This window comes from Manis javanica, chromosome 17 (assembly GCF_040802235.1).
Source record: "Manis javanica isolate MJ-LG chromosome 17, MJ_LKY, whole genome shotgun sequence".
NCBI lineage: Eukaryota > Metazoa > Chordata > Mammalia > Pholidota > Manidae > Manis > Manis javanica.
The window spans coordinates 53,033,034-53,056,490 of NC_133172.1; the positions used below are offsets into that span (position 1 = coordinate 53,033,034).

At 44.1% G+C, this 23,457-nt stretch overlaps 1 protein-coding gene and 1 long non-coding RNA gene across 13 annotated transcripts in view; one reads left to right on the forward strand and one right to left on the reverse strand.

Moving 5' to 3' along the window:
• PDPR (pyruvate dehydrogenase phosphatase regulatory subunit) overlaps positions 1–18,283 on the forward strand; it is a 47,825-nt gene extending 29,542 nt beyond the window's left edge. For 6 of the 7 annotated variants that reach the window (XM_073226184.1, XM_073226183.1, XM_073226181.1 and 3 more), the window contains 3 exons: positions 1,141–1,230; positions 12,250–12,432; positions 13,517–18,283. In XM_073226184.1, the coding sequence (XP_073082285.1) occupies positions 1,141–1,230; positions 12,250–12,432; positions 13,517–13,921 (678 nt within the window). In that variant the 3' untranslated portion in view covers positions 13,922–18,283. The remainder of the gene's footprint in view (positions 1–1,140; positions 1,231–12,249; positions 12,433–13,516) is intronic. The other variant, XR_012126764.1, reaches the window with a different exon arrangement.
• Positions 1–23,195, reverse strand: LOC108404998 (uncharacterized). 6 transcript variants are annotated; one of them, XR_012126768.1, is made up of 5 exons: positions 22,976–23,193; positions 20,892–21,084; positions 16,020–16,142; positions 14,130–14,210; positions 1–317 (listed from the first exon to the last, which is right to left on the reverse strand). It is a non-coding gene; the product is annotated as an uncharacterized lncRNA (long non-coding RNA). The 6 variants fall into 6 exon arrangements; XR_012126769.1 differs by lacking the exon at positions 1–317 and adding an exon at positions 12,735–13,906 and having other exon boundaries at positions 22,976–23,195; XR_012126770.1 differs by lacking the exons at positions 14,130–14,210; positions 16,020–16,142 and adding an exon at positions 22,092–22,220 and having other exon boundaries at positions 22,976–23,186.
• Between the last annotated feature and the right edge of the window lie 262 nt (positions 23,196–23,457).

Sequence of the window (23,457 nt, forward strand, 5' to 3'; positions counted from 1 at the left end):
TAAATTCATTTCTTTATTTTTTACCCTTCAAGTTGCCCTTATTTAATAAGCATTAGGATATCTTTGGATTTGCCTTCTCTGATATCAGTTCTATATATTTATTGCTTTCTGTAGTGGTCGATTAAATTTTTTAATTATGTGATTATGACACTTGCCCAAAATGCCAAGATCAGGTGCCTTCTCTCCATGGTGTGCTTTGTCTTTGCCATACAGAGTAACCTCTGTGCACGTGGCATCCGCAGGTAAGAAATGGGTTAGGTGAGTCCCTAGATTCACATCCTTCTTATGCTTGGCAACGGTAGCTGAGTGGAAAAAAACTGTAAACGACAGAAAAAAAAGAAACAGTCACTGAATATTCTGTTGGAAGTCCAACAGAATTCAAGTGTGCAGCGCCTGTAGCAAGCAACTGCAGGACCTCGACGGATGGGGGCGCTGTGGCGTTCAAACCGAAGTCAGGGTCTACCAGCTAACTCATTGTCAGTTTCCCTTTTTCTTCTTGGCAGTGAGAGAAAACTCTCACCGCAGGCGGCAGCAAGCCCCTCCCAGCACACGCTTCCTGCCGGATCAGTGGTATGAGCGTGCAGACACCACATTATGCTGGGCTTCCCCGTGAACAACCGGCCCGCAGCTGTGTGGGGCGCCACAGTGTCCATTATGGGGACAGTGATGTGTCAGAGGCTCATTAGGTAACTGAGCTCCTGTAAACACGTTTTGAACAGTAGAAGCCTCTGCCTCCAGGGTAGCAGGTGAACCTCTCCTGCAGTTATTAGGCCTCATCTTTTGTAGGGCAGGTCCAAGTCCCCAAGAGAAGGCATTTGCCTGGTCTGCGTTGCTCCCAGTGCCCTGACTAAAACGAATCTTCAGCAAGACTGCAAAAAGAAAAACCTCATGCTTGTCAAGCTGAAATGGTGATATTCAGAAGAGCTGTTGCGAGGGCTGTGCTCCCTTTCTAGTGACTCCAGTACCTGGAAACGGACCATTTGGAAGATGAAATTCTTTCATTCGCATCTCCTTCAGAGCCAACAATGGGTGCAGGGCTAGTGAGAGGGGTTTTGCCTTAGGTGCTCATGTCTTGAGCAAATGTGTGGAGTGGCCACTTCCCTGAGGGACTTCCACCTTATCTCCCCTTTGTTTCCACAGGAGATGAGCGTGGGCTACGCAAATGGGATCCGCGTAATGAGCATGACTCACACGGGAGAGCCAGGATTCATGCTTTACATCCCCATAGAGGTGAGACCCAAGAAAGGGAGGTGTGTGGGCCTTCCCACAGCTGCAGAGTGCTGGTGGGGTTAGACAGGTCTGACTGGGCCTTGGTAATTGAGGTAGGCTGCATTAAAGAGACTTTAGCAGTTTTAACTAAGCTTTTCTAATAAGTAGTAGTACATTTACATGGCCTAAAAATAAAAACCTGTAAAAAGTATTCAGGCACCTGGCCAGTTCCCACTAACCACCACCAGTGATAAAACTATTCATTTTGGTATGTCATGTCAGAGATTTCTGTGCATATGCAGGCAAGTTCAAAGACATCCTTAACCCCCTTTTTGAAACACAAACCTACTGCTGTTCACAGTTGTAGAGATCTTTCCTTGTCAATGCCTGAAGACAAAGAGTGCCCTTTTTATTTTTCAGCATGGTATATAGTATTTCATCAAACAGCTGAATCATAATTTTTTTTTCATGATGGTTTGATTTTTTTTATTATTAAGGTATCATTGATATAAAGTTGTCTTGCCAGTGGGATTCCCCAGGCAAGTTCACTATGGATTCAATGTGATTAAAGAAATGACAGAACATTCTTGGGGTGAAAGGGTTATACCCAATTGTATTTCCACAGTGGCAGGTCCGTCACTAAAATCTGTCTGCATGCAGCAAGCCAGTCTCTGCCTCTGGGCCTCTGTCCTCACTGCTGCCACCACTGCAGCCTCTGCTCTGCTCTCCTGCAGCCTTGTAGCTGTGCCACCATGTCACCCAGAGCACTGGGCAGGGCTCTCTCTATAGTCAATAACGATGCATTCCCCACATGTGTGTAGTGAGCTAGCCAACCAGGGCCAGGTAAGAATCCTGGCCATAAGACCTTCATTTTGTCCACAACTTATGAAGGTTTCACATAAGCAACATTGTGGTTATTACATTCCCCACTATTATCAAGTCCCCCACACATACCCCATTGCAGTCACTGTCCTTCAGCATAGTAAGATGCTATAGAGTCACTACTCGTCTTCTCTATGCTATACTGCCCTCCCCATGCCCCCCTTACATTATGTGTGCTAACTGTAATACCCCTCAATGCCCTTCACCCTCCCTCCCGACCTACCCTCCCCAACGCCTTTCCCTTTGGTAACCACTAGTCCCTTCTTGGAGTCTGTGAGTCTGCTGCTGTTTTGTTCCTTCAGTTTTGCTTTGTTGTTATACTCCACAAATGAGTGAAATCATTTGGTACTTGTCTTTCTCCACCTGGCTTATTTCACTGAACATAATACTCTCTAGCTCCATCCATGTTGTTGCAAATGGTAGGATCTGTTTTCTTCTTATGGCTGAATAATATTCCATTGTGTGTATGCACCACCTCTTCTTTATGCATTCATCTATTGATGGACACTTAGGTTGCTTCTATGTTTTGGCTGTTTTAAATAGTGCTGCAATAAACATAGGGGTGCGTATGTCTTTTTGAATCTGTGATCTTGTTTTCTTCAGGTAAATTCCTAGGAGTGGAATTCCTGGGTCAAATGGTATTTCTATTTTGAGGATTCTGAGGAACCTCCATACTGCTTTCCACAATGGTTGAACTAATTTACATTCCCACCAGCAGTGTAGGAGGGTTCCCCCTTCTCCACATCCTCACCAGCATTTGTTGTTCCCTGTCTTTTGGATGGTGGCGATCCTTACTGGTGTGAGGTGGTATCTCACTGTGGTTTTAATTTGCATTTCCCTGATGATTAGTGATGTGGAGCATCTTTTCATGTGTCTGTTGGCCATCTGAATTTCTTCTTTGGAGAAGTGTCTGTTCAGATCCTCTGCCCATTTTTAATCGGGTTATTTGCTTTTTGGGTGTTGAGGCATATGAGCTCTTTATATGTTTTGGATGTTAACCCCTTATCAGATGTCATTATGAATATATTCTCCCATACCATAGGATGCCTTTTTTTTCTACTGATGGTGTCCTTTGCTGTACAGAAGCTTTTTAGTTTGATGTAGTCCCATTTGTTCATTTTTTGCTTGTTTCTCTTGCCCAAGGACATGTGTTCAGGAAAAAGTTGCTCATGTTTATATTCAAGAGATTTTTGCCTATGTTTTCTTCTAAGAGTTTTATGATTTCATGACTCACATTCAGGTCTTTGATCCATTTCAAGTTTACTTTATGGAGCTGAAGAGTAATCCAGTTTCATTCTCTTACATGTAGCTGTCCAGTTTTGCCAACACCAGTTGTTGAAGAGGCTGTCATTTTCCCATTGTATATCTATGGCACCTTTATCATATATTACTTGGCCATATATGTGTGGGTTTATATCTGGGCTTTCTATTCTATTCCAGTGACCCATGTGTCTGTTCTGCCAGTACCAAACTGTTGATCACTGTGGCTTTGTAGTAGAGCTTGAAGTTAGGGAGAATAACCACCCAGCTTTAGTCTTCCTTCTCAGGATTGCTTTGGCTATTTGGGGTCTTTTGTGATTCCATATAAATTTTAGAACTATTTGTTCTAGTTTATTGAAGAATGCTGTTAGTATTTTGATAGGGATTGCACTGCATCTGTAAATTGCTTTAGGCAGGATGGCCATTTTGACAATATTAATTCTTCCTATCCATGAGCACGGGACATAATCCATTTATTGGTGTCTTCTTTAATTTCTCTCATGAGTGTCTTGTAGTTTTCAGGGTATAGGTCTTTCACCTCCTTGGTTAGGTTTATTCCTAGGTATTTTATTCTTTTAGATACAATTGTGAATGGAATTGTTTTCCTGATTTCTCTTTCTGCTAGTTCATTGTTAGTATATAGGAATGCAACAGATTTCTATGTATTAATTTTGTGTCCTGCAACTTTGCTGAATTCAATTCTAATAATTTTGTGGTGGATTTTTTAGGGTTTTTTTATGTACAGTATCATGTCATCTGCAAACAGGGACAGTTTAACTTCTTCCTTACCTATCTGGATGCTTTTTATTTCTTTGCATTGTTTGATTGCCGTGGCCATGACTCCAGACTCTGTTGAATAAAAGTGGGGAGAGTGGGCATCCTTGTCTTTTTCCCGATTTTAGAGGAAAAGCTTTCATTTTTTCACTGTTAATTATGATGTCTGTGGGTTTGTCATATATGTGGCCTTTATTATGTTGTTGAGGTACTTGCCCTCTATATCCATTTTGTTGAGAGTTTTTATCATGAATGGATGTTGAATTTTGTCAAATGCTTTTTCAGCATCCATGGAGATTGTGATTTTTGTCTTTTGCTGATGTGGTGTCTGATGTTGATGGATTTTGAAATTGTACCATCCTTGCATCCCTGGAATAAATCTCACTTAATCATGATGGATGATCTTTTTGATGTATTTTTGCATTTGGTTTGGTAATATTTTGTTGAGTATTTTTGCATCTATGTTCATCAGGAATATTGGTATGTAATTTTTTGTATGTGGTATCTTTGCCTGGTTTTGTTATTAGAGGGATGCTGGTCTCATAGGATGAGTTTGGAAGTATTCCCTCCTCTTCTACTTTTTGGAAAACTAAGGAGAATGGGTATTAGGTCTTCTCTAAATGTTTGATAAAATTCAGTGATGAAGCCATCTGGTCCAGAGGTTTTGTTCTTAGGTAGTTTTTTGATCACCAGTTCAATTTCATTGCTGGTAATTGGTCTGTTCAGATTTTCTGTTTCTTCTTGGGTCAATACAACCTTCTTGGAAGGTTGTATTTTTCTAGAAAGTTGTCCATTTCTTCAAGATTATCCAGTGTGTTAGCACATAATTTTTCATAATATTCTCTAATAATTCTTTGTATTTCTGCAATGTCTGTAGTGATTTTTCCTTTCTCATTTCTGATTCTGTTTATGTGTGCAGACTCTCTTTTTTTCTTGGTAAGTCTGGCTAGGGGTTTATCTATATTATTTATTTTCTCAAAGAACCAGCTCCTAGTTTTATTAATTCTTTCTATTGTTTGGTTTTTCTCAATTTTATTTATTTCTTCTCTGATCTTTATTATGTCCCTCCTTCTATTGACTTTGGGCCTCATTTGCTCTTCTTTTTCTAGTTTCATTAATTCTGAATTTAGACTGTTCATTTGGGATTGTTTTTCTTTCTTGAGATAGGCCTGTATGGCTGTGTACTTTTGTCTTAGAACTGCCTTCACTGTGTCCCACAGAAGTTGGGATGTTGGGCTGTTGTTTTCATTTGTCTCCATATATTGCTAGACCTCTGTTTTTATTTAGTCATTGATCCATTGATTATTTAGGAGCATGTTAAGCCTCCATGTGTTTGTGGGCTTTTTTTGTTTTCTTTGCACAATTTATTTCTCATTTCATACCTTTGTGGTCTGAGAAATCGGTTGGTACAATTTCAGTTGTTTTTAATTTCCTGAGGTTCTTTTTGTGGCCTAGTATATGGTCTATTCTTCAAAATGTTCCATGTGCACTTGAGAAGAATGTATATCCTGTTGCTTTTGGGTGGAGTGTTCTGTAGATGTCTCTTAGGTCCATCTGTTATATGTTATAATGTGTTGTTCAGTGCCTCTGCCTCCTTACTTATTTTCTGTCTGGCTGATATGTCCTTTGGAGTGAGTGGTGTGTTGAAGTCTCCTAAAATGAATGTATTGCATTCTATTTCCTCCTTAAATTCTGTTAGTATTTGTTTCACATTTTTGGGTGCTCCTGTGTTGGGTGCATAGATATTTATAATGGTTATATTCTCTTGTTGGACTGATTCCTTTATGTAATGTCCTTCTTTGTTTCTTGTTACTTTCTGTGTTTTGAAGTCTATTTTGTCTGATAAAAGTACTTCAACTCCTGCTTTTTTCTCCCTATTAGTTGCATGAAATATCTTTTCCCATCCCTTCACTTTTAGTCTGTGTGTGTCTTGGGTTTGAAGTGAGTCTCTTGTAGGCAGCATATAGCTGGGTCTTGTTTTTTTATCCATTCTATAACTGTGTCTTTTGATTGGTGCATTCAGTCCATTTACATTTAGGGTGATTATCGATAGGTATGTACTTATTGCCATTGCAGGCTTTAGATTCATGGTTACCAAAGATTCAAGGTTAGCTTCCTTACTATCTAAGAGTCTAACTTAACTCACTTAATATGCTATTACAAATGCAATCTAAAGGTTCGTTTTCTTTTGTCTTCCTTCTTTTTCTTCTTCATCCACCCTTTATATATTAGGTGTCATGTTCTGTATTCTTTCTGTATCCCTTGACTGACTTTTTGGTAGCTGATTTAATTTTGCATTTGCTTAGTTATTAATTGTTCTAATTCCTTTACTGTGGTTTTACATTCTTTAGTGACAGCCATTTAGCCTTAGGAGCACTTCCATCTAGAGCAGTCCCTTTAAAATACACTGTAGAGATGGTTTGTGGGAGGTAAATTCCCTCAACTTTTGCTCATCTGGAGATTGTTTATTCCCTGCTTCAAGTTTAAATGATAATCTTGCTGCTAGTGTATTCTTGGTTGGAGGCCCTCCTGTTTCATTGCATTAAATATATCATGCCACTTCCTTCTGGCCTGTATGGTTTCTGCTGAGAAGTCTGATGCCAGCCTGATCAATTTTCCTTTGTTTGTGATGTTTTTTCTCTATTTGGCTACTTTTAATAGTCTGTCCTTGTCATTGATCTTTGCCATTTTAATTATTACATGTCTTGGTGTTGTCTTTCTTGGGTCTCTTGTGTTGGGAGATATGTGCACTGCAATGGCCTGAGAGACTATTTCCTTCCCCAGAGTGGGGAACTTTTCAGCAATTATTTCCTCAAAGACACTTTCTATCCCTTTTTCTCTCTTCTTCTTCCGGTACCCCTATAATGCGAATATTGTTCTGTTTGGATTAGTCACAGAATTGTCTTATTCTTTCAGTCGTAGACATCCTTTTCTCTCTCTGCCTCACCTTCTTTGTATTCCTATTCTCTAATTTCTATTCCATTGACCATCTCCTCTACCTCTTCTAATCTGCTTTTAAATTCCTCCATTTTATGTTTCATTTCAGCTACTGTATTTATCAAAGTCTCTATCTCTTTCTTCAAGTCATTCCTGAGATCTTGAATATTTTTCTATAGCTCCATGAGCATGTTTATGATTTTTATTTTGAAATCTTTATCAAGAAGACTGCTGATTTCAGTTTCACTGAGCCCTCTTTCTGGTGTTTGAGGGATTTGGGATTGAAAAAGTTTCTTTTGACATTTCAATCCTTCTTAAGTAATATGAAACGATAACTGTGTAGGTGGCACCCTCTAGTGCCCAGGAGCTCTACTCTCTGGAGCTGCCCAACCCCTGAACCAATGGCGGGGGTTGCAGGCAAGCAGCACCAGTGCCTTCCGGGAGGACAGAACTCTTTCCTGCTTCCTGGCCGCAGTGCCTGCCTCCACTGCCAGGGCAGTGTGCTTAGCGCATAGGGAGAAGCCTCTGTGTTTTGCCTCTGTTGCTGCTGTAGGTGGGGCTGCTCTCTGGCTCGCCTGGCGCAATGGCGGGGGCAGCAGGTTTGAGAGCAGGTGCTGGCCAGGAAGAAGGACTGTCAGGCTATGTATCATGGTGGGAGTCCTCGCAGCTGCATTGCCAGCCAGGGGGATGGAGTTCCTGAGTCTCCTGAAAGTTCCCAACTTGCTGTGCTGATTGTGCCAGGACAATTTTGTCCACCTGTTCTTTCCTCTTAGCAGCAAGCTCTGTGTAATCCTTGCCCTTTTAGCAGCCCTCTTACTCTTGGGAAATCTTTCAAAGCACCTGCCTTTCTTTTGTCCTGTAGTGGCCACTGTGGGTACCTGTTCTCCACAAGCTGCTGGAAGCTCAGTCTCTCCGAATATTCCACTCGTCCTGCTTTCTAACTCCTCTAATCTCCAGAGCACCATGCAATGTGGGTTTGTGCTCCCGTAGTAGATCTCCAGGGCTAGGTATTTAGCAGTCCAGGGCTTCTACTCCCCCCCCACTCTGTTTCTCTTCCTCCCGCTGGTGAGCTGGGGTGGGGGCAAGGCTTGAGTCCCACTCGTTCACAGCTTTGCTACTTTCCCATTTTTTGTGAGGTCTTCTCTTTTCCCCAGATGTAAGCTGTCTGTTGCAGTTTCTTTCTGGTCACCCTTTCAGGATTAGTTGTATTTGCTCTGTTTTCATGTTATCTGTGGTTTTGGGAGGAGATTTCTGCCTCAGTTCTCATGCTGCCATCTTTTTTCTCTCTGCTGAAGCATAATTTAACCAGTTTAGTACTAACAGATATTTATGGTGTTTCTAGTCCTCTGCTATTATAAGAAATTCTGCAGTGTACGGTAGTGCTCATCTCCTTATTGCATGTACCAGCACACACAGTTTTCAGACTTTAGGCTCATGGGTGTAGAACAGTTTGTCAGTGCAGTTTTAATTTCCCATAGGCATGAGACTGAGCCACTTTTCAAAACCCACCTCTAAGTGAAGGCACATCTCCAGGGCCTCCACAGTTTCGCTGGCCCATTCTTCGCCCTGTGGCTTCCCTCTTGTTCTCTCTTCACAGCCCTTCTCACTCCTTGCTGAGCTGGGGACAGCTTGCCTGCTCAGCTTCAGGGCCTTTACACGTGCCTCTCCCCTTCCCCTGTTGTGTCCTTCCCCTAGACACTCTCAAGCTCACAACCACGTCTGCTTGGTGTCACCTTCTGGATTGCAACATCCCCCTGATCTCCCTCTTACGCTTCCCTGTTTTTTCTCCATAGTGCTTACCACTGTTCAATAAAATACACTTTAGTGTGTTCATCAGATTACCCTTGCTTAAATGGAAGTTTCCTAAAAGCAAGGATATTTGTCTTTTTTAACTTTGTTTCCCCAGCCCCTAGAGAAGTACTTGGCACATAGTAAATGCTTAATAAATGGTGCAGGAATGAATGTTCTGGTCACACCCTTTGTCCGTTTTTATATTATATTGATCTTTTTATCAACTTCCCGGCACTCTCTGAATCAGACAGTCCATGCTGTTGCAAATCTTTCTACAGTTTGTCATTTGTTTTCTGTTGTGTTTTTTGCAATGTAGAAAGGTTTTTGAAATTATTACAGAAAATATTTCCTATGTTGCAGAAACAAAATTTTATGTAGTTGAATTGATCAATCTTTTGTGCTTTCTACAGTTTGGTAACATAGAAGGGACTTCTCTAATGTAAAATTTTTCATTTTCTTTTAGTGCTTTTATAGTTCATGTTGTTGCTATTTATGGGTTTATGTTTTAAAAAAATATTTAAATGCCCCATTCTTTTGTGGTGCCTCTTGGTGTACTTTATGAAATATGGATCAAACTGTTTTTTTCCACATGGATAACTAACTGATTTGAGATTTTAACTTTATCAAATACTGAATTCCTAAATGTATTTGGGTTTATTTCTGGACTTTTGTCTGGTTGGTCTATCCATGATCCACGATCATACTTTAAATTATTGAGGCTTTATTATATATTTTAATATCTGGTAGTGCTTATTTCCATACCTTGGAAAACTCTGGAATAGAAGAACAATTAGTCTCTTAATTTTCCCTTACAACTTTATAATCATCTAGTAAAAACAAAGAACACCCTGGTGATACTTTCTGGATTGTGTTACACATAAATTAGAATTGAGATTATGGTGTGTTGACTTACAATCAAAGTACATACTTTATTTTTAATTGTTTTTTGGTGACTTGAGATATTTTGAAGTTCTTTTCATATAGATGTTATCACTTAAGTATATTTGAATATTTTTGTGTTGCTACTGTGAATGGGAAGGGTATCTTTGTTCCATTGTCTTCTATGTGAGTATGATTTATGAAAATTTTTTTCTATATATATAAATACTTCAACCTAGTTTCTCACTATTTTGTTTACACTTGTTTTCTGGTTGAGTCTCTGCAATTTTCACGGTTCAGTCTTATATGCAAATGGTAATAGTTTTCCTTCCTTAGCAGTTTTTATCCCTATAATTTCATACGTCCAGTTGTGACAAGCAGCAGTGATTGGAGGCTCTCTGTCTTGTTCTTAATATTAGTTACATTATTCATAGTGTTGTCTTTTGATTATTAATTAGAGCATGAATTTACCAGCCCAGAAAATTTCATATGCTTTTTCACTCAGAAATTTTGTAACAATAATATTAAGATGAAGGGACTGTGTCCACAGCTGCAGTACTGACATACAGATAGCACCTGTTTCACTGGCACAGTGATTGATTCTGAGGTGCCAATGGTCATGCAGGTGTCACCACCTGGCTGCTGTGTCCGTACCGACCAAACTCCATCAGGAAGGGGGCACAGTGATTGATTCTGAGGTGCCAATGGTCATGCAGGTGTCACCACCTGGCTGCTGTGTCCGTACCGACCAAACTCCATCAGGAAGGGAAGCTCTATGGCCCCAGCATCTTCATAACTTGGAGGTCCTGGATTCTTTCTGCCTTCTGGTTTTCCTATGCTACTTCCACTTTTATGATTTTCCATGAGTCCAGGAGGTAATTTGTGTCATGCCCAGGCTCTTCTCAGGCTGGCTGTTGTCCTCAAGAAACATACTCATCTCTCTGAGATGTCTTCCAACATGATGGATGACAGCAGGTGCTTGTCTGTTCACACTAAATCCCTGTTACTTAGTAAGGGAGTAAATGCGGGGTGACCCACTCTGCCTGTTCTTCTGTCTAAGACAAGACTAGTTGCTGGCTTTAAATCTTTCCTCCTTGGCCTTCCTCTTAAGTACAGAGTATTCAGCTTGAGACACAAAGGCCTGAACCCACCAGAGATGCTGGCCCTGTAGTATTCTCCTTTCCCTGCCGGCCTGTGTTGGGTCTCCTCTTCCTGCCCACCTGTGCTAATACGGGTGTTTCACTTACACACATACCACAGGCTGTGTGTGAATTCAACAGCTTGAATTCTTTTTCCACATGTAAAGTTGACTGGAGTGGTCTGTTCAGTAGATGCTGTTCATCTGCAGTTATACAATTTAGGGAGCAACATACGCTGCCAGGATGAAGACCGGCAATACCAGCGAAGCTGCTTTGTGTATCTTATTCTCTAGTTTTAGTGAGATGCCACTGACATGCAGTGCTGTGTACAGTGTAATGGACTGACTGACATATGTTGTGAAATGTTTACCACCAATGTTTATATAGGTATAGTGAAAAGATCAAACAAAAGAATTTTTTCCTTGCAATGAGGTCTTATATTATATGGCATTGGTAGCTATAGTCATCATGTTGTGTCACACCCCTCATGCTTATCCGGTAACTGGAAGTTTGTACCTTTTGATGCCCATCCTCCTGTTCCCCCACCCCAAACTCTGATAACCACAAATCTGATCTCTTTTCTATGAGTTTGAGGTTGGTTGGTTGCCTTTTTTTAGATTCTGTATGAGATCATACAGTATTTGTCTTTGTCTTATCTGTCTTCTGTTTTCCAGTTTCTAAAGCAAGCAGTATAGTCTGTTACTAGTTCCTAGACTTAATAGAATATGTTTAGATAAGGGTTGAATATTTGCTTTCAGTCTGGACTTTCTCTCTATTTAAGTTTTCTGACACAAGAAAAGAACGACATGAGAGGCTGAAAGTCATGGGGCCCGGGTAGGAGAGCTCTGCTTCCTTGGCTTCCCTGTGACTCCATCTGAGTCTCTAAGATATGCCGTAATCTGTGAAAAAAGAGGTCACATACATACGCCTAGAGTTGTGTGTCACACTCATGTCCTAGCACAGGCAGCATGTAAGGGAAAGACAGAGTTTGGGGACTGAGGGCAAGAGAACAAAGTGGGTGGGGTGGGCAGGCTGGCTGGGGAGTGGTTATGCGGCAGGCGGTTGCTGAGTGGTGAGGGTGTGTGTCTGCGAGCCATTCTGTGATGACTGCTGTCTCCTTAGCTCACGGTCCTGGATGCTGGAGAGAAGTGAGAAAGTATGGATGCTGCTGTCATGGAGCTGTAGTCTGGTTTAGGGGGACCCCAGCACGACTCCTGGGCCATGCCACTTTGGTATGTTGAGGGTGCATCACTGTGAGAATTTTACGCAAGCTTCTCCCTCATCCAGGGCAACAGTGTCAGCCCTCAGGCACTGGCAGACCTGCTCCCCTTTTAATTAGTAAGTTCTGCCATCACCAACCTTTCGTTTCTCCCTCTAGTATGCCTTGCATGTATACAATGAAGTGATGAGCGTGGGGCAGAAATATGGAATCCGGAATGCTGGATATTATGCTCTTCGTAGTCTCCGAATTGAGAAGTTTTTTGCCTTCTGGGGTCAAGATTTAAATACCCTTACCACACCTCTGGAATGTGGACGAGACTCTCGGGTGAAATTAGAAAAGGTACTGTATCTGCACACACTCCACTGTCACTCAGCTTCTTGTGTGGTGAACCAGCACTAGAATAGGAAGACGAGCAAATGTGGAAGTAGAAGTGAAGTACTAAGCTCTCGGGGACAGATCAGGAATAACGGCACAGAGGACAGCCTTAGAATGAAAGTGTCGGTGGGTAAAACATCTCAGTGTGGAAACAACAGTGGACGCTTGTACCGAGCACTTGGAACAGAGTGCTTCCTGGCAAGATTTCCTAAGTTGATTATGGTGATTCATTAACATGCCACATGTATTTGTATAAATGAATCATCTTACATCCAACTGCCTAAGTTTTTATTTCTTTTCAAAGTAATATAAATGTAGGTTTTTTAAAAAGTCACGGTTCAAGAGGACATTCAGGGAAAAGTCTCTTTTCCACCTCTGAACCCCATCTGCTTTCACTGCGAACTTTTCCAGAGCAGTTTCTCAGCTCCTTTTCGAGACCTTCAGTAATGCAAACAGATGAGGGTATAATCTCCCTCCACCACTTTTTTAACATAGATGGTTGGACAATACACACTTGTAATACTGTAGTTTGCTTTTTTTCACTTAACACAGTATCTCAGCAGTCATTCCTTATCAGTACACTAACTTTATCTATAGGAAAGTATTCTTTTTGGGAGATTATAGAGAACTTTCTCTGGTATAAAATGAATATGTATTTTGGAAAACAGAGAAAAATATCAAGAAAATTAAAATCACTCATCTATTCATAATCACTCTCAAGAGTATTCTATCCTCACATATATATATAGATATCCATGCATTTGTTAGGATTATATAAAAACACGTTTTTCTAAAACAAAGTATTTTTTCATTGTTTTTTTCCATGTGGTCTTGTGATTGAAATCTGTTTATAAAATAGAAAAAAAAAAGGAATCTGTACATGTGTTGTGATTTTTCACATGGTGGAAAACACTCTCCACAAAGCTTGCAGGAGTGTGGTGGTGGGAGAGTTGCACTGCAGTGCAGTGTCACAGGGACCCTTCCTCCCAGCCGCTCCCGGGCCAAGTGCCAGGGTGTAACCAAGTCTCAGTGTCGCCTCTCCTTCTAGGGGATGGACTTCCTTGGCCGAGATGCCCTGCTGCAGCAGAAGCAGAATGGGGTGTACAAACGCTTCACCATGTTCATCCTGGACAACCACGACACAGACCTGGACCTCTGGCCTTGGTGGGGAGAGCCCATTTACCGGAATGGGCAGTATGTGGGTAAGACCACCAGCAGCGCCTACAGCTACACCCTGGAGCGCCACGTCTGCCTGGGCTTCGTGCACAATTTTTCCGAGGACACTGGAGAAGAGCAGGTGGTGACAGCAGAGTTCATCAACCGGGGAGAGTATGAGATTGACATTGCGGGACACCGGTTCCAGGCCAAGGCCAAGCTCTACCCTGTCGCCTCCCTCTTCACCCATAAGCGCCGAAAGGATGATGTGGAGCTAAGTGACCTGCACGGGAAGTAATGCCAGACATCTCACCTCCCCACCTCCACATTCTGGGAGCTTCTCACCTCCCTGATCCCACCCCTCTTCTTGATTTAAACCTTTGCCTCCCATCTCTTACCTCCTTGATATAATTTTAAACTTGACCTACTTTTAAGCTTTTCACTTTGCAACCTCTCTTGTCCTTCCACCTTCCCCTCCTCTTGCAGGTTCCCGTCCCAATACTCACTGTGGACCGTGCTTCTGTCTTTCCACTCCTCTAAGTCCCGTCGTGACAGGAAGCATCTGCTAGCACAGGAGCAGACTCCACCTGTGGAAGCAGATTATGGGGACAGTCTGCTTTCAGATGCCGTGTCTCGAAGCAAAAGCAGCTGGTGGTGTGCAGGCCTCAGGAGTCCCAAGTCTGCGGAGCTCAGTTTCCTCAGAGGAACCTGTTCACTTTGGTGGCTTGCTGTAAGTTTAATACAGTCCCAGGGAATAGCTTGTGCCTTGCAGCCAGGCAGCTCATGCTCCTGTTCCACTGTGCGGTGGGTCTGGCACCCTGATACCTCTAGCAAGAGGATGACCATCTACCTCACTGATGAGAGGCATCGTGTGGACATTACCTGGTCTGTAGCAGAGAGGAAGTTAGCTGGGTTGGTAGGGAGGCCACCTGCCTATAATTTTCCTCAACATCTCCTAATCTGTGCAGTGAAGGGTTTTGTTTGGCTGAGTAAAAGGCCAGTGTTGTGCTGCCTTTCCAAGCTGAAAGGTCTGCCTCAGAAAGTCCATCACCATTGGTGCTGAGTTTTCTACTGTTAACACAGTGTTTTTTCTGCCAGCTGCTCAGTCACCCTGTCTTGACTTTCCTCTTCAGCCTCACCTGTCCCTTCCCCAGCAGGCTCACTAGGTCAGCAAACATCCCTCTCTCTTTAGAACAGGGAGGGAATGTAGGGCCTACCACCCTGGTTGAGTAACTAACCCTTGCTGGCCATGCTGAGTCTGAGAGCCACTGGAATCCTAGATTTGCCTCCTCCAGTGTAGGACAGACAGACACACAGAGGTGACCATGTGTCCACTGATGTTTTGGGTACATGCACCTAGGGAACTGCTGTCCACTTCTCCTTCCAAGCTCTTTCTTCCCATCCAGCCATCTCTCCATGTCCCTGGAATAGATGACCTAGGGTTCCCCAAGAGGGTCCTGTTCGTTTTTAAGCAGTGTCTATTTTCTAAGGGGGAAAACTTAGATATCACAGACTGTGCAATCCATGCCAATACTGAGTTTTCCTTTGCAGATAAACTGCTCTAATCTGAGTCTTTAAATGCAAAAAAACCTGCTGTTAGATTTTAATTAAACTATAGCTTCTGTAGTCTTAGTTATCTTAGAAGCATTAGCTCTGGTAAGTCTCTAAATATATTAAAGATCTTTTCATTTTATTACAGCAGCTCAAAACTTTCAGATGACCACTTCATAATCAGACTGACTCTTTCTGGACATTTCTTGCCATTTCCCCAGTGAGACCACTCTTCCTTGGTTACGGACTGTATCCACTGTTAGGAGGCCTTAGTTGGTTTATGAAGGGAGTATGTGATGAGAGCTGCTGTGTGATGAGGGGGAGCTGCCCAGCTTGAGAGCAGCTCTGAAGGACTTGGGAGAGCAGGCACAGGTGTTGTGAGCAGGAGCCACAGCCCCAAGAGGGAAACAGGTGATGTAGAGCCAAAGGCATCCAGACTCTGCACCAATCAGTCATCTCAGAAAAACAAACTTGGGATTGAATCCAAAAGAAATGTTAGATTCATGCAAATTATACCTTGTCCATAAGTAAGGGCCATACTCTGACAAGAAGTTAATCTTCTGGGGCATCAGGCGCCCTGACACACACATATCTTTTGGCACTTACATTCAGCCTTGAGGTCTCCTTTGGCTCAAATATAAATATCGGAGTGTGAATCTGGTAGTTTTCTCTGCTTAGGGGATGACTCTTTCCTGCCTCAGGCTTAACTGACAATCCAAACATCTTCACTTGGGGCTGTTTCCATCTCTCGGGCAGAGGGGCCTCATGTCTGCTTGGTGTGACAACTCCCCTGCCCTAGAGCGCTGAGGGAGTCTGGACTCCTGTGAATGGGGGGCTGGACTTGCCTTGCAGGCGGTTGGTCCTCTTCTGTACATGGAATGATCTGTCGTCACCTCTCTGCTGTCTTGGGGAAGGGCTCTGCACTCTCAGACTTGTCAGCATGTTCAACTGGGAGCATCTTTTTGAACCTAGAAACACAAAGTTTGCAGGCCTCACACAGCCTAAGACCCAGGGTTCCAGGTCTCCTGTGGGCTTTCTCCTCCTAGAAGTAAATTCTATGCCCCTAGTGCCACGTGTAAGTCCTTGGCACTGCTTCGGCCATTTGACTTAAATGGAAGCTTTGATCAGAAAGATTTCCTGTTCATGATAATGCCACTGAAATCAGAAAAAAAAGCTCTAACTCAGAAAGTTTTAAGAGCTAAAAGGGACAAGCACTACCTGCTTGGATCGCCTCCTCCCTGATGTCCTTCAACTTAGGTTGCAGTCACAGTGCCATGTGCTAATCAGGCCAGGGACCTGGTGATTAAGCCCAGTTTCACTTTGGCCCCAAAGATCACATTTCTGCAGGAGTAGCACCCTGTCACTTTGATTCCACCAGGAGGTACACTGTTTCTGGATTCTATCTTATTACATAGACCAAGAATTTTACCTACTTCCCTTCTTTTCTGGGTTTTGTTTCCAAGAAAGTAAAACGTGAAAAATAACTCTCACTTCTTCCATTACCCTGCTTTGCATGCAGTTGAAATGTTAACCCTCCCCACGGCTACCACATACTTGTAGGGATGGACACAGCTTTCTAAAACTGGGTTTGCTTCACTGCGGAGATGACCAGCCACTGGGATTTCTGGCTCTGCTTGTCCTTTGGCTTATGGACATATTTGCTGGCATCAGCTAAGTCTTCACCATCCTTTGAGGACCTGAGGCAGATAGGAGGGACTCATCTATGACCTGGTCTTGGTTCCAACCCTAGAAGGCTGTGTCCTGAGAGAAGGACTGTCCTGGTTCATTTTTAGTCTCCTCGTAGCTTCCTGGCGTGAAGTCAGCAAGGGTCCCTCCACTTCAGTATCTAAGATGAAGGTTTGGTCAGTAGTGCTCAGTACTGAAGAGTAACCGTCTGCTGTTTCATTTTCTTTTTGCACACCCATCCTCTCCCTACTACCTTCACGAACACTGACATAAGTAGTAGCATTTTTATCAAGAGGATATAGGGGAAATTTTCCCAAAAGTAAAGGATTTTCATTCTGCACATCATTTTCAGGCACATGGCTACAGAAGCACAGTAGATGAAAGACTTAAGACATTTTGGGCATTAACCAGGTCCTATGGTCTGTTAGCCAGGAATGAGCTGTGGGGTTCCTGGCAGTGTCTCCTCCAACACCACTTTTGGCCTCCACTTTAAGGTGCTGAGTTGAAAGGCTCTTTTGTTGTCAGTACAGGGCTCACACCTGCAGTCTCTCATCATTACAAATGCACTATTTTTCAAGAGGACTGAGTATTTTTGTATGTCTTTGCCTTCCCTTTGTCCATTAAACATCAGATTTGTTCCTTATATGACACATGATTTCACATAACAGAGGATCCCATGGGGAAGTACATATTTCTTCATGGGGCATTTTTTCACATTCTTAGATGCATTAACTTCTATCCTGTGCAAACCTCCTTGGGCTTGTTTTTCTGTCTCTCAAGGACAGAAATTACAAGAGGTGGGGAGGATAGTTTAGCATCTGTTTCAAAAGATCTATGCCAAGATTTCCTTTGCACATCAAGGACCAGAGCTGGGAGCACCTCTGTTCTCCAAGCCAGGTCCTGTGCCTTCACTCCAGAACGCCACAGGCGGGGTGCAGGGAGCAGGACAAAAGGAAAGTGACCTCATTTCCATTTGAGGGTCCCATCCAGCCACTAGCCTCCCACCCCAGATACAAAGCAGGTGGGGTAGGAAGCTTCTGCCCTGGTTGCATGGAAGGGATCCCTAGCAGCACAGCTAACACTTTACTGTCTGGTCCGCTCATGGGACATATGAAGACGTCATCGCACTCATTGTTTGTTGCTTGAGCTTGTAGTTTGCATCTGTGAACATGCACTTTAGCTCAGCCCTCTCTGTCCCTGTGAAGTGTTAGCATGTGGTCCTGAAGACACTCAAGACTCCCTAAGAAACAGAGTCTTTTCCCAAGAGCCCTGGTGACTCTAGGCACACAGGGTGGCCCAACATTTCTGCCCTCCATGAACAAGGGATAGCTTTGTGCTCTGTACTTCTATCAAGCTGGAGTTCAATTCAGACTTTCTTTTCATGTTACATTTGTAAATGAATAAACAAACATTTTACTTACTAGTGCTGAGTCCACTTGTGAAATGTTCATCTGCAGTAACTTGGCATATGTATTTGCCATCACAAAGGATAAACATTGTCCATAAAACCATTACTACCAGCATTACCAGAGTGAAAAATACATGGAGGAAAACTGGGCAGCTACATGCAAGAGAATGGAACTGGATCAGTGTCTTACACCACACAAGAAAATAAAATGGATTAAAGACTTAGATATAAGACCTCAAACAAAGGCAATAAACTCTAACATCAGCATTAGCAATTTTTTTCTGGATGTGCCTCTTCAGGCAAAGGAAACAAAAGCAAAAATAAACTAAACTCAAGCTAAAAAGCTTCTGCACAGCAAAAGAAACCAACAAAACAAAGTCTATGGGAGGAAATATTTGCAAATGATATATCTGGCAAGGAGCTAGTATCCGAAATACATCAAGAACTCAACACCAGCAAAAAACAAAAAAAGATTAAACACTGAGCAGAGGACCCGAGTAGACATTTTTCCAGACAACATACAGATGGCCAAGAAACACACAAAAAGATGCTCAACATCACTAATCACCAGGGAAATGCAGATCAAACTAGAATGAGGTACTATCTCCCACCAGTCAGAATGGCCGCCATCCAAAAGACAAGAAGTAACAAGTGTTGGTGAGGATGTGGAGGAAAGGGAGCCCTCCTACACTGTTAGTGGGAATGTCAATTGGTGTGACCACTATGGAAAGCAGTATGGAGGTTGCTCAAAAAATTAAAAATAAAGATATACCATTCAACCCAGTAATTCTGCTGCTAGGAATTTACCCAAAGAAAACAAAATTCCTGATTTGAAAAGTTATATGCACCCCTATGTTTACTGCTGCCCTATCTGCAATAGCCAAGATATGGAAGCCACCTAAGTGTCTGTCAGTAGATGAATGGATAAAGAAGATGTGGTACATAGACAATGGACTATTATTCAGCCATAAAAAGTAAAGAAATTCTGCCATTTGAAACAACATGGATGGATCTAAAAGGATTATACTCACTGAAGCAAGGCAGAGAAAGACAAATACCATATGATACCACTTTTTTGTGGAATATAAATACAAAGCAAAACTGAACAAAGAAGCAGTAGGTTCACAGATAATAAGAAGGAACTGTTGGTTACCATGGGGGAGGTGTTAGCATAGGTGGGTGGGAAGCATGAGGGGGATAAAGGAAAGGGGCACAAAAATTCTCAATCGTAATGTAGGTTAGTCATGGGGATAGTAGTACAGCACGGAGAATTTTGATAATGATTTTGTGGTATCTTCCTATGTTGACAGATAGTAACAGCACTAGAGGCAGTGAGGATTTTAATAATATGGGTAACTGTAGAACCACTGTGCTATGTATTTTAAACCAATATGTATATCAACGATACTTCAATAAAAAAATTAAGAAACTAAAAATAGAAATACCATGCCACCAGTAACCACTTCTGGGAACCTTCCTAAAGAAAACAGAATCACTAATCCAGAAAGATAAAAACATTCCTATATTTACCATGGCATTATTTATAATAGCCAAAATAGGGAAACAACCTAAATGTCCACCAGTAGATAAGATGTGGTACATACATAAATGGAATATTAGCTATAAAAAAGAATGAAATCTTGCCATTTGCAATAATGTAGATAAAGCTAGAGGTATTATTTTAAGTTAAATAACTCAGAATGAGAACATATGATTTCACTTATATGAAATCTAAAACAGACTCACAAACAGAACAGACTGGTGGCTGGTGGAAGGGCAGGTGAAGGGAAAAAAATTTAGAATGTTTGGTATGATTTTGGTGATGATCACATGAATGTTACACACATGTCAAAATTCAAGATGTACACTTAGATTTATTAAAATGTGCATTTTATTGTATGTACCTCTCTCTGTATAAGATTTAAAAACTTGGAAACTGAGGTAAGAAGATAAAGGCATTTATGTTACCTTCCATACAGTGGTGGCATGGCTGGGGAGAGAAAGCCTCCATTTCTCCTTTTGAAGTTACTATCGCTGTCACTGAGTTTGTCATCCTGCCCTACAATTGACCTCAGAGTAAGAACTGGGCACTCGATGCCCTTGTCAGTCCTTGGCCATCTTTGAGTCCTTGTTTCTGTGGAAAATGGTATGTGTGCGTGCTTGCTCACTAGGGCAGGAAGAGGAGATAACTATCGGAGACAAACCAGCCGGTCTTCATTTCCTGTCCTGAGCTTCCATCTACAAATTTACTCACTGAACTTTATTTATTCTGTTCACCCAACTATTTTTTGAGCAACTACAACTGTAAATCCACAGGTAGGTAAATTGTCTACAACAGTCTCATCCTCTTGTCTTCCAAACCTACTTTTATTTCCAGTTTCATGAATAGCCAATACTTGCTAGGAGTGAAAGAACAAAAAGAACGTCCCACAGGCTCCATGGCTAATTCCAAACGAGGAGTTCCAAAAGCGTCTTGCACAATGTCATTTCTGGACTAGGAGATGGGGGACAACTCTCAAATTGCACATATCCCCCTCTTACCAACATACCAGACTAAACACATCACACCACATTAACTACAAGTCAGTCTGGACAGGAAGAAGCCCCCCAAGCTGAGACTGACCTGCCAGCTCCCCCACCAAACGAAAGGCCTGCAGAGTTCATTCCCGCCAGGACGAAGTAGCCCTGCACCGAGGGAGCCTCGCCCATGATGCACCTCATGTCCGGCGTGAAGGTCTCGGGGCAGTTCACCAACTTCAGGATCTCCAGCGGCTCCAGGTCTGGCATCCTGCGCAGGAGGGAGCTCAGCAGGGGCTCTGAGCAGTGAACACAAACCCAGACGGAGCGCTCAGCTGAGGGAGTTTACAGCTCACAGCCTCTTCCACTCACCCTCCTTTCAGAAATTCTCTCAGACGAGGTTTTTCTAAGAAGAGCCAATTGGGCCCTTGATCAGAAAGCAGACACCTTGGTGCCATTTCGGGGCGCAGCTACGAAGTACTTGGCATCAAGACTGAGAAGGAAGGTACTCTTCAGCAAGGCAAGGAGCTGTGCAGAGCAAACTCCGCATGTGGCAGGATCCTCCTCTCAGGGCGACAGTGGGACATCCTCAGCCTATCCCTACCTCCACTGGTTACCTAGAAGCTCTGACTGGCCCTCACAAGCAAAATGCAGAACTGCCGCCGTGCCACGTGAGAGCCCACCAGCACGGGGTGGGGCCGCAGAGCCCACCTAGGCCTTGGGTCCCTAAAGGCCCGGAGGCCTCCAGAGTGATAGCAAACCCCTCCTCGGGGGCCCAGGGCCGCAGAACAGCGTGAGTCTGCAGCTTCCCCAGGACAGCTCTGCGGTGGAGAGCGTTCGAGTCAGCAACTCCGGGTTCCAATCCAAACAGTCTCAATGTAGGCCTCTGCTGGGGATGGTACTTAGCTTGCAAAGAGAAACCAACAAAAATACCGCGAGGTGGAATGCCCGACTGGCCATCCCTTCATAAAGGGTAATTAAAACAAAGTCAGCATGGGGTCCACGTCCCCATAACAATGCTCTGGGAAAGACAAGACTCTTTTGAGACAATCTGTCCTTAGCAGAAAGTCTTCCTTTCAGAGGACAAAACAGTGGCAAGGAAACGATTGAAGACAAAGTGTTAAGTCCTCACTTGCTGTGCTGCTCTGCAGAGGTCAAGGTGTCCAACTCACAAATAAAACATACCCTGGTTAAAAATAGATTACATTATATTTTAAATAAAATGACTGTAAAATAGTGTGCCAGAAAGAATAATTTCTGCTAAACAACTTCAGCACTAGGGGTGGTTATGCTCAGAAATGCTTACAGCACTAGAGCAAGAGGCCAGCTCCATCTCCCCCAGAGTCGTTACTCCACATGGTCACAGCGCTGTGTACAAACGGGCTGCTCGATGGAGGAACAACATTGATCACATCGGCCTCAGCATGAGAGCCACCTGGGATAAAAAAACAAAGACACATTCCCAGGCTCCATGTTTGGAGATTCTGATCGTGCTGGCACAGGGTGCTCTTATTTTTCCAACAAGTGCTACCAGGTGACCCGGAAAGTTTAAGAAAATAACACAAATCCCCAGCACTGGAAAAGTGTGCCCTGCGGCCCGGCTGCCGCGCTCCCCTCGCAACCCCGTGCCTCATGCTGACGTGCATGGTTACAAAGGTCTTGAAGATTCCTAAATCAAATCCGAGTGTCACTCACATCAGTCCCCAATGGCCAAACGTTAAGACAGCTCACTGGCCTGACTTCACGGCAGTCTTACTAGTTAGTAAAGCACACGCGCACCGCACGGTGCAAGGCGGGAAAACAATTCCACCCGCAGAGAGGGCAGGGTGCGCAAGCCCGAGGAGGGAGCCAGAGGCGAGGACACCCGGCCGGTCCGGGATTCCGAGCTGAGCACCGGACACGCCGGGAAGAGACGGTGCGCAGGCACGGGAACAGCCGGGAGCGGGCCGGCGAGGCCCCTACCGCCCCGGCCGGACGGAACGCAGCCGCAGAGAGGCCGAGGGCGCTGAGGCGCACCCTCTTGCCGCCTGGGCCGGCGGGGCCTCTCCCGAGAGGACCTGGCTGAAGCGACAGGGGACGAGGGACGACCGGGACCACCCCTGAGGGAGACCACAGCGGACACGGGCCACGCTGGGAGCGCCCGGGGCAGCGCTGACGGGGAGGCCATAACGGCCCCGCGGTGTCCCTTACCTCACGGGTCCCAACGGGCTCCGCGCTCAGCAACAGCCCGGCGATAGCGGCCCAGCAGCCACAACACTCGCCGGGTCCCGGAAGGCGGGGACAGGACATGGGGCGGAGGCGGGACGGAGGGAGGAAGAAGTTCCGGGGAAGGCGGAGACCGCGACCTTCCGCGCTTTACGGCCGCCCCACCCGCCAACCCCAAAACGGGTCCGCCGGCGCGTGACCTCAGGCGCGCACGCGCACGGTGAGGTCCACGCCCCCGACACGTGGGGCTTGTTTGGGGCTTGCGAAGCCACGCCCCCAGGGCCACTAGGACGGGAGTAAGGTGGCTGCGAGCTGGGAGCATCGTTAATCGGGCTGCCTGATAACTCGGGCCTCGAGCCCCGTAGATTTCTGCAAGTGCAGCCGAACGTCCGCGACAGCCGGCAGGCCCCGCTGCAGTCGGGCAGCCGGGGGTTCCCTGCACCCGCGAGGCGCGTTCCCAGTTCGTC